Source organism: Eschscholzia californica, unplaced genomic scaffold (genome assembly GCF_041429995.1).
Source record: "Eschscholzia californica isolate CP2 unplaced genomic scaffold, dmEscCali1.0.p SCAF_3, whole genome shotgun sequence".
NCBI lineage: Eukaryota > Viridiplantae > Streptophyta > Magnoliopsida > Ranunculales > Papaveraceae > Eschscholzia > Eschscholzia californica.
In genome coordinates, this window is record NW_028238420.1 from 34,952,603 (window position 1) to 34,970,723 (window position 18,121).

The window sequence follows — 18,121 nt, forward strand, 5'->3', positions numbered from 1 at the left end:
CTGAGAAAAAAGTGCTCTTTTCAGTAAAGGAACCACAAACAAGTAAACAACTCCCTTTTAGTTTTATTTTTTTTATTTTTTTTTGTTGAAAGAGTTTTATTTTGTTCTAGTTAGATTAAGTAAACTAGTTCAACAAAAAAAAAAGTTAGATTAAGTAAACAACTCAAAATTTATGATACAAGACCAAAAAAACATTATCTTTATAGTCTTGTAATATGGCTTTTCAAAGAGACAGGCATAAATCTAGGTCAATTTATCAACATTATCAAAATTTAGAATTGGTCATCTTCAATAAGTATCAAAGTTAAGTATATTTAAAACCACCACCAACTTATATTTTGTGTAGTTGAAATCCTACTTTTATGTGGGACTTGGAAGATGTTTCATTTAAATTTTTGGGCCATGCCTTATCAATCTATACAACACCCTAACTACTTCGAAAATTCTATTACGTTAAAAGTTAGTATAGTTGAAAGATATTTTTTTTGTTGAAATAGTTGAAAGATAGTTACACTAAAAAAGTTAGTTTAATGGCTTAGAAACTATAACATGAAATACTATAGTTTTTTTTTTTTGATGAAATGTGAAATACTATAGTTACAACAACCACATTAATAAATATAAATACGTTATGGAAAAAAATTATAATCACATAGTCGTGGTTTTATACACAACTTAAGTGGTGTTTGTGTTTTTTCGCTTTGTCTGCTTTTGAGTCATCCGATATGCCTTCTTAAAACGAAACCAAAATCAATCACTAAAATGGAACCAAAATCAGTCACTGTATTGTCAGACAAATACAAACATTCTAAAATCTAGATTCGACCCCAAATTAGATGTCAATCAAATGAAGAGTTACAAGTTTTTGTAATTAAAAAAAAAAAAAAACAGATGTCATTGAGTATAAGGAAATCAGTATTTGTTACAAAATTGAAGTACATCAAATTTTGCACCTCTCATAGTACAATCTATAAGAGAAGAACAGAGCAAATTATACTGTTCATCCATTAATTGAATGTCAAAAAGATTACCCAAATAGAAAGAGAAAAACAACCAACAACTCTGTTAGCATCCCAGTAAATATTCTGGTTAGACCCCGAATCTCCATTACCAAAAACTAGGCGACCGAAGATTTTGGAACATTGATAGTATCATGAGGATCTAAATCCAACTTAGCTCGAATTCTTGCAGAAGTTTTGGTTTCAAGAGGTGACTTGCATTGATTCTGCAACTCAAGAAATCGATTAATATCGAAATTCTGTCTCTTGAAGAGTTTCCTTTGCCTTGATAAGAATAATCTCTTCATTAGGTCTTGGTAAGTTGGATCCCTTGATGTGAATAAGAAGTAAGCATAACCGATAACTAAACCAGTAGTTGTGGTGAAAAAAGCAATGGGTTCCATGACATCCCATGAGAACTCCCAAAATGTTAGTCGAAAAAAGAGTCCAACTTGTAATATTGAGACACCCAAACCTGACCATAGAATTCGTCGAACTTGCTTGTGAGCTAGGTCATCTATTTCTTCTTTCTCCGTTTGTAGTTTCTTTAATTCATCTCTTCTTGGATCATTTTCAGGTGCTAGTGCAAGAGGAACTGCCTTCCTTACCAAATCGACCACCTTCAACCAAAAAAGAAAGATCAGACTTTTACCTCTCTATACACACCTAACATGATTTTCAACCACTTGAAATGAGTCAGACAAAAACATATCAGACTTCTATGTTTGAAACAAATGGACCCAAAATAAGCTCCGAGTCGGCCATTAAGAAGAGTTTTAGACGCATGAAGCAAAAATGATGAAATTCTGACTTGAGTCAATTCATATTCCAGATAGATTTCACATCTGAAATTGAAAATAAGAACTTGCACCTTAATCACACATTAAAGGCTTCAACCAAATGAGAATTCACCTAAGAAACATAGTAAATTTCGTAAGGGAACGTCGCCAAGAACGAACAATCGGTAAGTGTGTTTTTGTTCTCAACAGTCCAATATAACCATTAGTACATTTCAAGAAATAGGATTGAACTAGGAATTGTGATGCCAACATCAATGAAAATAACCTCCTTCTAATTTTTGTAGGTGGAAATTTTATAGTTTCTTCATCTGATTTGAGCTAATAGTGTAAGCTCCCAATGATTGTATTATCTGTTATAGATCATCATCAGAATCTTATTCTAATTTTTGACACATGTAAACAAATTTGCTTTCCTTTGGGCTTTGGGTAAGAGAGAAAATGGAAATTTAGTTTTGGGTGGGAGAGAGAGACATCTAGGGCAAAAATTGAAGAGGACCCAGATATGAAAAAACCTACTATTCCATGGAAATGAACAAATTAACAATAAAATGCCCTTGAGAAAAAAGAGAGACCCTACTCTCATACTAACATTATAAAAGAAATTATATAACACTTCCATCAAAATCAAAGATTATTATACCAATCTTCAAACCTAAATTGCATCCCCTTTAATCTACTAGTGCACTATTTGAACAAAATTTAGAGAGAGAGAGAGAGAGAGAAAGAGGGGAAACCTTATCAGGATGAAGATAAACCTTATCTCTAAAAAGAAGAATAACACCAGCTTCATCAAGAACCCTAGCAAAAGCAGCAGCTTCATCAGAAGATCTAGCAACACCAATACTTTCACAAGCTTTAAGAAGATCAGAATACCCAATAACCTCTTCTTCTTCCATCCCAAGTTTCCTCTTTAATGCTTCAACATTAACCAATCTCATCAATTTCTTTGCTTCTGAAAAAGAAATCGAATCAACCCCATTTTTTCCCCCAACTCCTCCTTTGTTAAAGCTATTATCATCTTGATCTGACTCAACCTTTGTGGTGGTTGTTGTTGTTGTTGTTGTCTCCCCAGATGAGAAAAAAGCCACAGCAGAAGGACGAACAATAAAACTGACTTTCTCTCTCAACCCCATTGGAGCTGATTTCATCAAGCTCCTCTTTACTAACATTAAACCTGATGATCTCCACATTTCTTCCCACTAATTTTTTCTTCTTCCCCACTTAATTTCTTTCTTATCTGATTACAATGAAATGAAAACTATATAATTTGATAAGGTACAGGATAATTTATTTTCCATTTTTAGAGAGAGAGAGAGAGAAAAGGAGGTTTGAAATTCTGGGGAAATTTATAAATGAAGGGAATAGGTTTTCTTGTGCTTTTTCTCTTATCTTTCCGTGTGGGAAGAGAAAGAGGGAAGGAGGTTTCTTCGTTTCTATTTTAATGGCGCAAGAAAAGGGGAAACACAAACGGTCCGTTAAGTTCGATACGTCAAAGTTAAAAAGGTTGAAGCAAAATGAGAATTGTTTATTTTTAACGGGACGGCGAAACTATTTCCATATTAAAGTCCCGTTTGGTGGGTAGGCGAACTTTGGTGGGTAAGAGAATTAAGGTCGAGTAGCATGTGTCCTAAGCACATGTTACTTTATTTAGCTACCACCCCCGGCTTCGTTTGGGATTAAGAGAAAATTTGGGTGAGAAAATTTTAGATGTTCAAAAGATTTTCTCACGATCAGTTGATCACGATCGACGACTATTTAACAGAAAATTCAAATCTTCTTCCTCTCCTTCACCTTCCACCACCATCATTTCGATATTTCTCTTTCGAAAGTTTGCCACGAATTTTATTGACGTAAAGGAAGAAATGGTGAGACCATCCAAGATTTTCTTTCACTCAAATGCCTATAGACTTTTCACGATGATTAAAACCGTGAGAACTTTTTTTATCTATTTATAAAAATCTTATTAACTTGAACCAATTATTATACTTTTTAAACAAAAACACAAAGTACTACACAACAATGAGAAAACACAATAGTTATAAGAGCGTTAATATATAGAGTTTTCTTTCTAGGGGTTTTTATACAGACATGTCCATTATTTAGTTATGATTGGAAAACTATGGTTACTTTTCCATCATCAATTAAAGGCAAGGGTTTTGCATATTTATAATTAATGACCCAAAATCATAGAGGTAGATATTTATAACTAGTGACCCAAGATCACAGTGGTAGAGAAAATTTTTTCCTCCACTGGTTCACTATCTAGTGTACCGTCAATTTCTTTTTTGAAAGGCAATACATTAATATTAAGAGTCTATTACAATAAATCAAGAAAGACAAAACTACAATAAGTAACGTAATAAAACAAAATAACAGAACTGAAGAAGTGGATAATATAACTTCGATTTGTAGAGCAGTCTTCATTTTGTAGCTTGCGAGGCTGGGAGCTCTTCTTGAGAAAGATATGATATTTGATCTTGAGAGTACATCTGGTTGATTAAAAGATGAAGCTCATACCTAACTTTCTGTAACACTTAGATAGATTAAATACACCCAAAGTAGAAACAGGTTAGATACCTGGTAAATGGGATCAGCGTCATAGCCCGAGTATAAATACCCAGCTAATCCGACAAACGATCGCAATAAAATTGCGAAAAGGAGTGGAAGTGAACATGTTACGGAACTTGGATCTAGAGTTAAATCTATATGACAACCAAAGACAAATGTAATCAACAAAAAGTGAGCTGGAAGATAAACAACATAAACTGCACGACGAAGATGGAGATTAATATTCGAAGTAGAGTGTCGACCGGGGTTGAAGGGAAAGTTGAGATGAATGCTTTTTATTACTGGTCTGGTTGATAGGCATAAGTGTCCAGCAAGTGGACGATTAATGTTCCCAAAACTGATTTCGGTTCAAGATGGGTGAAACTAGAATGGATAGCCGATCAAAATGATCGTAAGTAGTTCGACAACATGGATACACTATATAACTAGGAAAAGATAGATGAACGAAGTAGGCATAAAGGTTCGACTTGACAAGTATACTGACTGAAATGAATGTACCGTCAAACTTAAATGTAGGATTTCTAATTTCTTAGTTTTATTTCAAGTGATAAAGTAAAAAAAAAGAAATCTCTAATTTTTTTTGTGTTTTTGAATCATATCTCTATAGTTAATTGTCAACTATTGTGGTATATTAGTTAGTTATTTTGGATTTAAGAAAAAATTATATCAACGGATTAAATAAAAAAATTGATAACTAGGAGAATTAAATGTCCTTACGAGTATTTCTTAATTTTAGCAATTGTAATGGGGATATTTATCTTTGACAACTAAACCAAGATATTGTATTTCTCTGTCTCTTAACTTTATAATCGTATTACTGATGTGATTATTGTAAATGAACGATAAATAAATTACTCTTTCATTTAGAAAGAAAGAATAGTATACTTTCTCCTCTTTTTTGAAGATATTTAGTGAAGGAGAAGAAAGGTGAAAAACCAAAATAGTTGTGTTTACGTTTAACTTCCAACAACAATAAGGTACTTCAGCTATAGATACAATTAAATCCGTCTCACCTTCCCAGTAAGAGCAAAAGAATATAAATAAAAATAGAAACCAAGTTTCTTGGGATATTTCGACAAAAACAAAAGTTTACTAGGAACGTCTCCATTCTCCAAAGTGGGCGGTGGCTGATCATAGTTTCTATTTCGAGGGTTGAAGGACATATCAGAGTTGGAGTAGTTGAACTAGTGGAGGTTTCATATAGGGAAAATTTTGGATGCAAGCATTGGGAAGTTCTAAAAGGGTCTAATATTATTGGTGTGTGTGCCCCTTTAAACCCAAATTTTTTACGAAGTTTAAGTGTCAATATAATCATATTGAGTGACACTTAGAGAGTCTTAAGGAGACACTCTAATTTTTGAATGTTTCTATTAATAAATGATCCACATTAACATAGAGTGATCTGTAAAGTGTCCTATTTAAGAAGATTTTTAATAAAATCTATACAAATCCTAAGTGGCACTCTAAATTTTAGAGTTTGAGTGTCCCACTGAAGATGCTCTCAGGGTTACCTTTAGATGGATAGTTTTGAAATCCATAATGTCAAGCATCTGATCCTCAGCTTTCGCCTAAACCCTAGAGAGAAAGGAGGCGAAAAATAGAGGAGATAATTTCCACCAAGATGCCATCCAGTGAGTTACTGGCCAAAATCGAGTCTTAACATTCATGTGTTGTATGTGTGGATATCATGTGTGAGCTAGTGGTAGAAATGGGTTCCCGAGCTAACATTAAACAAAAATGATTTACTTTCAACAAAAACAAAACAAAAAAAACAAAAATGATTTGGGGACTCCCTAACCATACTCCCAACTCCCAAGTGTACTCCCCTTCACATGGGAGGGTATTTTGGTCATTTCAATCTGACAAAAACTGTAAAAAGACTAAAATGGCCTCCCTCATGTGAGAGGGAGTACACTTGAGAGTAGGGTTTAGGGAGTCCCTCTATCACCTTTCAACATTAAATCAGAAGTAAAAATCTCCAGAAGTTCTATTTTATGTGCTTTTGAAGCATTTGAAATTGAGATAATCTTTGAAGCCTCTCGTTATCTCTCTGAATTCGCCATTATTCTAATTTATATTGGGTAGTCTAGATGGTTGGTTTTTATTTGGGTTAGGGTTATATAGTAGAATAAGACGATTTTTCAGGAACAAAACAAAGTGACGGGTTCCAAAATCGGCTGAATCCTAACACCACACTACTAAAGATGCTTGAATGTGGGGTGGTCCAAGCGAATAGACCAGTCCAAGGGACCAGAGGCGATTAATGTAAACGGAGGCGTTACTGAATTCCTTTTTTTCGTAAACGGTTCGTCTACACAGGACTCGGGGTGCTACTAACATAGATAGGCCCAAAATGAGGGAGATTTTATAAGACCCCCTCATTTTTGTTAAAAGGGCCCCCCTCAATGATTATTTAGCAAGTGAAATGGTTCATGGGGAGGCCTTTTAACAAAATGGGCAGCGCCAATCAAATTTCCCATCCTTGTTCCTGAGATAACCATGGTAACTGAGAGACTCTTCTTCGCCAATGTTTGGTGAAATTACAAGATTGTTATTCTTATTCTGGGTAATCGCATTCTTTTCATTATCGACTTGTTTCTACTTTACAATGTTTATCCATTTTTTTCTTGTGTTGTCAGTCTTCTTTCCTTATTTCATAAGGATTAAGGACGGATGGCCTCTAATATATACGAACACGTTCGATTCCACAAAATCTTCCACCTATAAACCTTGTAGAAAAGCAAAACCTGAATTTTCATTTCTAAAACCAGAGAAGAAAATGAAGCTATAAAATGTATATAAATATTTCAGGGAAATATAATCAACCCACCTCCTAATGGAAATTTACATAGAAGCTAAAGTTTCAAGCATGCGATTCAGGAACTGTGTCTAGCTTTTGCTAGAGTTTTCACCAGCCCTTTAACAATTTTCCAAAACCAATATACATTCATCACTGACAAAATTGGAGGAACCACAAGCAAGCTATAGAAGCCCAATGGAAATATCTGTTTCACCTGTCCAAGAGAACATAAATAACCTAAATACAAGATTTGCCTGTTTTAAAGATATGAAAGAAATAGCAAATGCATCTCGGACGAATCTGTTGTGATTGAATGCATTATCGAGCTATGCAATAATCCACAGGCCCGACGTGTAGGCCCAAATACTCTTGTCATTTAGGAATATAACATTTTTGGTTTCACTAGGAAATATGCACATCTAGCAAAGCTAATTCATTACTCATTACTGATTCGTCCTATCCACTAACAAAGAAAACTATTTCAGTAAGAAAAATCTACGTGCTTGATCAATGAACTTCTACTCTTGAATTAATTCTTCGGAGCGACTCAAAGAGACTAGATGGTTTCCAAGGCTCAAATAAGCCAGTGAGCCTACTAAGTTTCTTCGGTTTGTTCATGTCCATTGTGTAAACGTCAACAATTTTGAGACGTTTCAGCTAAATTCTTCTTGATGGCGAAAGATAGGAACTAAGAGCTCTTTCACCTCTTGGGGTTCTAATACCCACAAAGAACTACAGATACTTTGTAAGGAATAATGGAGTTCTTACAGATACAATTTAACTTTCATGAATAAGAGGAATAGATTATGCAATTACTTACTTGATCAAAATGGAGGAACATGTGGATGAAGAAGAAGATGAACAAAAGAATCCTCGCAACCTGTCACATAAATGCAAATGTCAAATACGGCCATGTAGTCATGACGTTAAAGAGATTAGCAAATCTTGGAAGACTTAAGTACAAAAACACCAATATTTCTCAGTCAAAAGACAATATTATGAAAGAGAATGTAAAGAACGAGAGATTTCCATCTAATTAGTGGACTATCACATTGAACTTATGAAATATTGCCTAATGGTGGTTAATATTACCAGCCAACCGAGGAACATAGCGATGCCATTGACAATGTACAGCTTAGAGCCCTTTTTCCCGTACAAATCCAAGTACCTACAAATGTATTTTGGTTGATGGTAAGCTAACAATAAATTGGTGAAGAAATTCATTTCGAGAAACTTGAGTTTGATAAACTTACCATCTTAAATTTACTAAAGGAGTTGTGCTCTCAGAAAATAGAACCATCAATATGTAAATTTGTCCTTGCCCACTTATCAGTGCGAGTAGGATTGAAAACATGGAGAGTCCATGATGCAAAACCTAAGAAAGAAACATATAGACCTCAATCGAAATGTATAGACAAGTAAACAACTATTGTTTTAAATATCAATGAAGCAACTAAGTGGTTTAGTTGGTAAGAGTATCTCAAATTGTCTTGCTTCTTGACAAGTGATATTCAGAAACTGAACTGCTCTGTGATAAGCTAAGTTTCAAATTCGACAACCCGGGGAACAATCTCAAGTAACCTAAATGTTCCATTCTTTAAAAAAAATGGTAATCTAAAATCTAACATAAGCTGTTTCACTTACATACTCCAGACCACCTAAAGCTGGAAAAAGCCAGAGGATCATTCCCAAATCCGCGAGAAAATATCCGACTGAGATCTGTAAGAAAGGTGTTCAGCAGCCTCAGTATACCTCTCTACAGCCTATATTCAAATCAGATTCATGTTGTAGAGTTCTACAGATCATACTTACCCCCAGTATGGTGTTAGAAAAGGTAGAATTTCGGTTTACAAGCAACACATTACGATCATCTTCGTTAAAGAGATCTGATACGAGAACAAGATAGAAAGCTGCAATCGCAACAACAAATGCGTGGAATGTAGAGAAACCCCTGCATGTGAAGAACTATCAAACTCAAAGTTCTGACACCAATTTAATACTGACTTAAGGGAGTAAAACAAAATTGTACCCTTGAAGAAATATTACCTGTTGTTCCACTCAATCTTTTGTGAATTGTTTAGACTGCTATAGCCTTTAAATAACAACGAGCTAATTATACCTGTAACTTCATAGACCTTCAAGTAGAAAAGTTTCACATGTTTCAGAATATTTATAAATAAGTGGCCGAAATGCAGAGATTTATGGAGAACAAAGCACATTAACTAGAAGATAGAAAAGGGATACTAAAGAAAGCTGATAAAATAAAGTGGTTTCTTTTTTAATCAATTTCCGCGAGTTCGATATGTTTACCAAGTAAGGATTTTCACAATTCTTCGGGTGTCTGGAGAAACACCTTCAGATTTTAACCAAGTTATGAAACGTACTAGCCAATTCAGTCGGTAGAACAAAAAATTTGAAACAATTACTAGAAACCTCAAATAAGGGTTTTGGTTTTTAAGAAGCAGCATTGGATTCAATTCGGTGCATTTTCGAAATGCCTTGCCAATGTTCAGGGTGTCAACTTTAGGTAGAGATGAATATCGTAAATCTGCAAGATAAGAAAAAAGAACAGACTAACAGGAACAGACAGATTAACCCCTCCATCTTTAAACTCTCAAAGCTTAAAAGGGGTTAGAAACAAAGAAGAGGGCGTCATATGATGATATGATAAAGTCAATAACACTTGAAAGAAATTTTATGCAAAATTTTGGACACTTAGCCAAATTCTTAACTGCACAAACATTCATTCTCACGATTATGATCATTCATTTCATGTTTCAACCGACTAAAAGACCCAAACATTGAATTACCTATATCAAATCAACAGTAGAAACACACGTGGAAGCCATGAAAGTGAACAGATCAAAATTCAGTCTGATTTGACTCTTTGAGTAAATTCACTTAAAGAAGATCAATTGGACAATAATTGGCTCAAAATCTTAAGTTTGATACAATTTGAGCAATTATTACTATTAGGCAAGAAATAATTCTGATTGAACATAAAATTGTTTCATACAGGTGAACAGTTACAGTGAATGAAGTGGTGTAGGGAGGTTTTCAGAAGATATATTTCGAAATATCTTAAAATATTTTAATTTTAGTAGTTCAATATTTAGTTTAATATTTTGGGTCAGTAGAGAATTGTTATATTTAATAATTTTATATTTTTAAGAAACTTTTTAGGATTTTATTTATTTAAAAGTTGTTGATTCTAGTTTGGTTAGTTTTTGCAAACCCTAAAACTATATAAAGGAGATTCAGTAGTTGTTTAATTGATGAAGTTTGATTAATAAAATTTAAGTACTATTTCTTTTACTCTTTGTGAGTTTTGAGTTTTCTAAGTTTTGTAAAGAGATTTGAGGCTTATCTGAGTTTTTCGCTGTGACAACTGGCGTCAAGAGCAAGGTTTCTCCTGACTCAATGGCAGAAGGTGAGGCTAGATACACAACCATCGACGGATCAATGTTGTATGATTAGCACTTGATAAGATGGATTATCGAATAAATCAATTCATGGAAGTAGGTTCGTGAGATGATTAACAACCATCTGAATATCATGTAAAACCTTAGGTAATCCACCACTAACAGGGAACGGGTTGAGGGATTCACCCACAACTAAACTTGTTAATGGGTACAAAGAAAACACGACTAGTATTATTACAAGTTTTAAGGTAATATTTAATTGTGAATGAAATTAGTGATACTATTTCAGACATAGAAATTCTTATATAAAATGTGATGTTAAGCCAATTATTCAAGAAACAAAAACTCACATTGTTGTGATTACAGAAAAGTCTAATATCATCAGTTCACAAGATCAGGGGTTCGTTATTTCTGAAGAAGTTGTTAATAAAGTTGATTTGAAGGAAGAGGATAAACTTTTTTAGTCAGATACCGATCTTGCTGCTTTTCCTTCATATGAAGATCATTTTTTAGTATTATGTGAATCTAAAGTTGTTTCTCATGGATTAGTTAGTAATTTTATCGGACAATCTTCACTAAAACTTGTGGTTTTTAATCACCATATTCATGATCCTTACAAATTTATTTTTAAAATGAAAAAATAGATCAAACCTCATCACAAGTATAGTCGATAAATTGACTATAGCATAGTTCAATTCAATCAAATTTGAATATTTGGTGATTCCTATGCATAATTCACGAAAAAGTTATATCAACTTTGTACCCATCAAGACAACATTCAAATCGATTAGTGAACTCGAGGCGAGTTTCTTTGAAGTAGGGGAGAATGATGGAAGAAGATTTTCAGAAGATATTCTAAGACTCTTACATATCTTCAATGATGGATACTCCGTTGATATAATTTTTTCGTGAATTATGCATAGGAATCACCAAATATTCAGATTTGATTAAATTGAAGTATGTTGTAGTTAATTTTTCGACTACACTTGTGATGTGGTTCGATCTTTCTTTCCACCCCAAAAATAAATTTGTTAGAATCATGAATATGGTGATTGAAAACCACAAGTTTTAGTGAAGACTGCCTGATAAGACAACCAATCAATGAAAAAAAAAAAATTTAGACTCACAAAATACTAGAAAAGAATCTCTATATGAAGGAAAATTAGTCGGACCAATATCTGACGCATAAAGTTTCTCGTCTTCCTTGATATCAACTTTCTTAACAACTTCTTTAGAAATAACAAACCTCTCATCTTGTGAATTGATGATATTAGACTCTTCCATGATCACGAAATGTCATATTTTGTTTCTTGAACAACTGATTTAACATCAAACTGTATAAGAATTTCTATATGTGAAATAGTATCACTAATTTCATCCACAATTAAAGATACGTCACAATTATATATGACTTCAAAATTTATAGTAATACTAGTTGTGTTATTTTTGTATCTATTAATAGTTTGGTTGTGGGCGAATCGCTCAACACGTTTTGTATCGCCTAGGGGTTTGCATCGATATTCAGATTGTTGTTAAACATCTCAGGAACTTCCTCTATTAATTGATTTATCTGAGTGCTACCCATACAACATCAATCCCTCAATCACCGTGGATGGTTGTTTTGTTACCTTGCCATCCGCCATTGAGCTAAGAGAAACCTTGCTCTTGATGTCAACTAACGCAGCGGAAAACTTTTAAAAAAGCTTCAGATCAATATCTAAAACTTAAAACTCGAAAAACTCACAAAGAGATGTACTAAATTTTTATTCATAAAACATGATGCATTAAGCAAATACCAGACCCCCTTTATATAGTATTGGGGTTCCTAATCCTAATCAAACTAGAATTAACAACTTCGAAATAAACAAAATAATATAGTAAAGTTTCTTAAAGATATAAAACTACTAAATATAAATTTCTCTACTATCCCAAAATATTAATTACTAATATATTTAAAGATATCTAAGATTTTCGAAATATGTTCTAACAATCTCAAGGCATGATGTAGGTAACAATTGGCAAGACAGAGTTTACTTACAATTTTGCACATGAAAATGCCGGATATAATCGAAACCAGCAATAAAACTTGTTTGTTTGAAGTAACATAATCGCTTAATCCTATCATATCACCCATAGAAAACACCTCCAAGATCAAACTGCAGCAAGAAATTAATTAAGAAATTCAGATGAACTAATCCTCAAATTTCATCATAACATAAACTTCAATAATCAAAGAAGTGAAAACCTAAAAACAATTTTCAAACAATAGAATTCTAACTAGAAAAAAAGCTAAACAAGTTAAAAAAAACCCTAGATACAAAAAAATAGAGTGAGCAAATTAAGAAATTAAAAGTAGTTAACATTATGAAATACCAGAGAAATCTAAGAAGTCCTATATTGAGAATACAGATAATAATCCTTACTTACAAGTGAATTGATAACTAAAGAGGTAAATGAAAAAGGGTACCTTCTAGAATTATCGAGATAGAGACGCAGCAAGAGAGAGAGAAAGGGTTAGAGAGAGAGAGAGAGAAACAAAATCAGGGATCGGGGAAGAGGCAGGGAGCAGGAAGAAGATAAGGGTAGAGATCGAGAACTACTTCACGTGAGAAATCAGAAGAAGAATGGGGAATAAGCTCAGGAAGATTGATGATCGATGGTAATTTTAGAGAGAGAGAGAAAAGATGACTGATATGTTCGAATTTTGATATGGATTCCCATTACGTGTAGGTCACGGCCCAAGGGGATTGTCTAATGACTAAAGAGAAACAATTATAGTACTACTACTACTTTGCCTCGTATGGAATTGAGGGATGACTTTACTTCCTCAATTAAGAGCTTCTAATCTTTTGTCCAATCCAAAGAATTATCCCTAATTTATCTTTTTATCAAAGGGGATGATCCTTTCTTTCTCACTAAACTTCGTAGAGCAAGTGAGACTTTGAGGGGTGATCCAAATGGTAAATGCCACATAAAATTGTTCGTAAAAACTCTCTCCGAAATATAAAATTTAATTTATATTTATAAATTGATGTGGCAGTAATTAATCTTGTGGATTTCATTCTTTTGAGATATCCAATTGTTGGATTCACTATCTTTGACATTTAATTACATTCTTTTCTAAAATTTTAGAGTAACTAATCATATTCTCTACCAAAATAAACATGTCACAAAATATATTAGAGTTAATTCCTATATGGCCCCCTACTTTGTGACCAGCTTCCTTTATGACCCCCTTTTTTTCGTAAATTCAAATATGGCCCCCTATTTTCAGGTAAATGTCATTACTACTCTTCTTAATTCTAAATTAAAAACATTAAAAAAAAATTATTTCCACCTCATTCCTCTCTCTCTCCACCTCATCTCGCCCTACACCTCACCCCTCTCTCTCTCTCCAATTCACCTCTCTCTCTCTCCAACTCACCTCTTTCTCTCCAACTCACCCCTTTCTTCTCCGGCAAGGTGGCCGGCCGGAAAATTTTCCGGTCGGCCACCTTCAAACCTAAAAAAAAATAAAAAATTCTCTCTCCTCTCTCTTTCTAAATTTTTTTTTTTAAAATCTCTCCACTCTCTCTCTCTAAAACTCCGGCGAAAGGGGTTTCCCTTCGCCGGAGGATCTGTTCGTGAACTATCTATTCCTTCTCCTCTATTCCTTCAATTAGATTCCATATTTTTTTTAAAAACACCTGTAAACCACTTCCTACCTCAGCTTGATTCAATCCTTCCATTCCTCTCTCTAAAACCTTCATCCCTTCCAACCGTACTTTATTCCCCGTCTCAGAAAGCCAAACTAATTCCTCATCAATGACAGTAATTCCAGAGAGTGAGTTCTCCTCACACAGACATTGAATCTCATGATGCAGCTGTGCTGCCTTAGAGAGATCCATTTTCTCAGGTTCAGATCCACCAATTGCCGTCAAATCTCTCAATTTCTTCGACAATCTAAGAACTGTAACAGTAAATTGCAAAAATTCAGCAGTTTGATGAATGTTAGAAAGCTGCGCCGTTTTCAACCGGATCTGACGATGAGGATCCGCGATTTCCTGACGAATCCTACGAACAGATGATTGAAGTGTTGAAATACCAGACCTAACAATAGAGAGAGTAGATTCAGCGTCTTTAAGAGAAGATAATTGAGATAGGAGATCATCATGACGAGATAAAACTTCAGATCGGAGTTGTTTTTCGAGAAGTCGAATCCCTTCTTCGAGCTTTTCAACACGAGCAGCTGCTGAACCAGAACTTAGGGCTTGTGAAGAAAATTGCGCCGAATCAAATGCATTAGAAAGAAAAACAGAGAAAATTAGATCAGAGGAGAAGAAATCAAGAGGAGCAGATGAAGTAGAAGGTGGAGCAGTAGATGAAGATGGAGTGATTAAAGAAGTAGGGATAGATGTTGAAATTCTTTGAAGAATCACCATTTTTTTCGTCTTCTCCTCTATTCCTTCTCTTTCATAAAAAAAAAGAAACTATCTATGTTCACGTACAGATCCTCCGGCGAAGGGAAACCCCCTTCGCCGGAGTTTTAGAGAGAGAGAGAGTGGAGAGATTTTTTAAAAAAAAAAAATTTAGAAAGAGAGAGGAGAGAGAATTTTTTTTTTAGGTTAGAAGGTGGTCGGCCGGAAAATTTTCCGGCCGGCCACCTTGCCGGAGAAGAAAGGGGTGAGTTGGAGAGAGAGAGAGGTGAATTGGAGAGAGAGAGGGGTGAGGTGTAGGGAGAGATGAGGTGGAGAGAGAGAGGAATGAGGTGGAAATAATTTTTTTTTTTTTAATGTTTTTAATTTAGAATTAAGAAGGGTAGTAATGACATTTACCTGAAAATAGGGGGTCATATTTGAATTTACGAAAAAAGGGGACCATAAAGGAAGCTGGTCACAAAGTAGGGGGCCATATAGGAATTAACTCAATATATTAAGTAACTTTGATTTACATTTGAGACACGAAATACTTAAATATTTTTCAACAAATATTTTTTTTTTTTAGATATTCTCTATTTTGTCACAGAGCGTATACAACAGGGCTTGATGTAGACTTTGGGGCATAAAAAAAAATCTTTGGGGGATGAAGACATAGTTGATTTAAGGGACATTTATTTTTTTGGTAAAAAATTTACTAAGTTGAATCTTGCCTCATAAGCTTCATTTTCATCTCTCTTAACCTCACATTACGACCACCACAACTCCCGACCACCGTCACCACCAGTTCCACCTTCATCTTTCTTTTCCCCTCCTCACACTTTCTCTCTCTCTCTCTCCCTTCTTCTTCTTCTTTGTTTTTTTTCTTCGTCCTCTTGTTATCCCTTCTCCTCTTTTCCCTTTCGTTTTCTCTCTAATAACGAAATCGCATTTTGGAGAGAGAAAGAAATGAGTAACGGTGCTTCATTGCTGCAAAATTCGTCTTCAAATTTGAACAAACAGAATCAAAATTGCGACATCCAACCTTCACCTCCTACCCCAACTCTCTCTCTCCCTAACTTTTTCAGGCACAAATAAATCTCCCACCTCTCTCTCTCAAACTCATCTTTCTATGTTCACCCCAACCTAAACCTTTCTTCATTACTAATCAATCTCTTTCTCTATAATTTTCCCTCTCATTCTTATTTGTTTCTTTTCCTTCTCCTTTATTTCTTATTCCTACTCCATTTTCCGTTACCGCTAACGGTAGCTAAGTGGTGGTGGTGGAAGAGAATGATCATTTGGAGGGATGAAACTATGATTACCGACGACATTGATAACACCCCTAATAGTACCCACAAACATCAACTGCCCCGAGTCGGCTCAAAATCGTTCATATCATCACAGCCGAATCGTAACCGTTGACGTTGTCGTACTAGCACTTCTTATATCCACACCTGCTTGGTTATCTCTTGTTTTCTCTAGAACAACTGCTAATTGTTGGAATGCGTTTAAGTATTAGGAAGGAAGCCCTAATCGGTCTCGCAGGGCAGATTTATTCTTTGAATTTATTTAGGTTTTAAAATTTGGGTTTTGAGATGATGAAGAAGAAAGGAGGAGGGGGGAGGAGAAAGATGAAGATGAAAATGGTGGTGGTGACGGTGACCAGAACTTGTGGGGTTGAGGTGAGGTGAGGTAAAGATGAAGATAAGGGGGCAAGAGGCAACGTAGTAAATTTGTGGGCCAAAAACTAAATATACCCTTAAGTCAATCTCGATTGGCTAAGCCTTTACGTCCAAGAGACTTTTCTTTATATCCCGAAGCGTGGCTTAAGACTTTTAGAGATATGCATTTAAAACACAAAGAATAAAACTAATTAAAATATATAATAAGTCTTTTAGAGATTTTTTTTGTTTGAATTTTCATTATAGATGCTTTAAGTATTTATGATTTCAGATTTGGAGTCTTAAGATTTATCTCATGTAATTATAGATTAGGTAAATTAATGTAGTCTAATGGGCTTTAAGGCCCCTTATAATAAATATGACCTTCAATGGTTCAAGTGTCAATTACAACGGTGTATTTGCTCATTTAAGTCTCCTAGTGTACTACAATATTATATTTTCATGGCATAATCAAATTCATATACTGACTCATAGCGGAGGTCCAAAAAGGGACTCTTTATTTCCAGTTAATCACTTTGCTAAATAAAATTGTGAACCAAGTCCTTAAGTCAAAAATGTATTATGTAGCAGGTCCAAACAGTAACTTTGGTGGTACACAAAAAGTAAAAAGGTGTTTTGACTATTGCTTTTTTAAGACGCTTTCTCCTTCTCTTTCACATTTTTCTCTCTATTTGTTTCACTCTCAACTTTATTTATGAGATTTACTTTCTCTCTCTAAATTCTCTTAATTTCTTAGTTGAACCTCATCTTCTTCTACTAATTCAATTTCATCATGGAAATAACACAAATTCGACATTAACATATTAAACAAAGTTTATGCCTTTCAACAAAAAAAAGTTTATGTCTGAAGTTTAAGGTTTTGGTTTTTGTCATCGGCATCACGGTCAGTTTGCAATTGGTCAAGTTGTTGGTCAACGACAACATGAAGAAGAAGAGGATGGCTTTTCAAAATCGGGGGAAAAAAAATCTTCATACACATATCAAAATAAATCATTCCATCCCATTTCCTTGATCCCGATCTCAAAGCACCTTCATACGTTTCCTCCATGATATTGTACGTTGAATCAATAATCCCCATTTGTACCCCTTTCTACGCCTTAATCTTCAAACCTTGAAGAACCAAATCTCGTCTTGATTCCCAGATGAGGTCTTTGAATTCATCAACCTTATGAAATAATCCCCAAAAGTAAGACCAGATGACAATGAATTTTCAAGATCAGGGATAAGAATAGTCCAACTGAAGATTCTAACTGAAGAGGAACAAATAGGGAATCAGAAGAAGAAGATGATGACCTAATAACACAACTTCTTCTTCTACCAAGAACCAATCTCCTGCGAGCTTGATTTGGGGAAAAAGTTAATGGACTATTGTATTTTAATTCAAAACTAAAAATATTAGTAAATTAGTTAAGAAGGAATTCATGAACAAAACAAAGGAATCCAGGTTGATTTGA

General features: G+C 34.4%; 2 protein-coding genes across 2 annotated transcripts; both read right to left on the reverse strand.

The window, feature by feature from the left end:
* Positions 1-862: 862 nt before the first annotated feature.
* LOC147549796 (calcium uniporter protein 2, mitochondrial-like) lies at positions 863-3,383 on the reverse strand. Its single transcript, XM_086671395.1, has 2 exons — positions 2,533-3,383; positions 863-1,618 (listed from the first exon to the last, which is right to left on the reverse strand). The coding sequence occupies exons 1-2, from the start codon at positions 2,986-2,988 to the stop codon at positions 1,118-1,120; spliced, it is 957 nt and encodes a 318-aa protein (XP_086527521.1). The 5' UTR covers positions 2,989-3,383; the 3' UTR covers positions 863-1,117.
* Positions 3,384-7,099: 3,716 nt separating this feature from the next.
* On the reverse strand, positions 7,100-13,567 carry LOC147549797 (TRAM, LAG1 and CLN8 (TLC) lipid-sensing domain containing protein). Its single transcript, XM_086671079.1, has 9 exons — positions 13,056-13,567; positions 12,627-12,744; positions 9,213-9,301; positions 8,979-9,117; positions 8,811-8,885; positions 8,420-8,541; positions 8,259-8,334; positions 7,987-8,046; positions 7,100-7,380 (listed from the first exon to the last, which is right to left on the reverse strand). The coding sequence occupies exons 2-9, from the start codon at positions 12,720-12,722 to the stop codon at positions 7,243-7,245; spliced, it is 795 nt and encodes a 264-aa protein (XP_086527205.1). The 5' UTR covers positions 12,723-12,744; positions 13,056-13,567; the 3' UTR covers positions 7,100-7,242.
* Between the last annotated feature and the right edge of the window lie 4,554 nt (positions 13,568-18,121).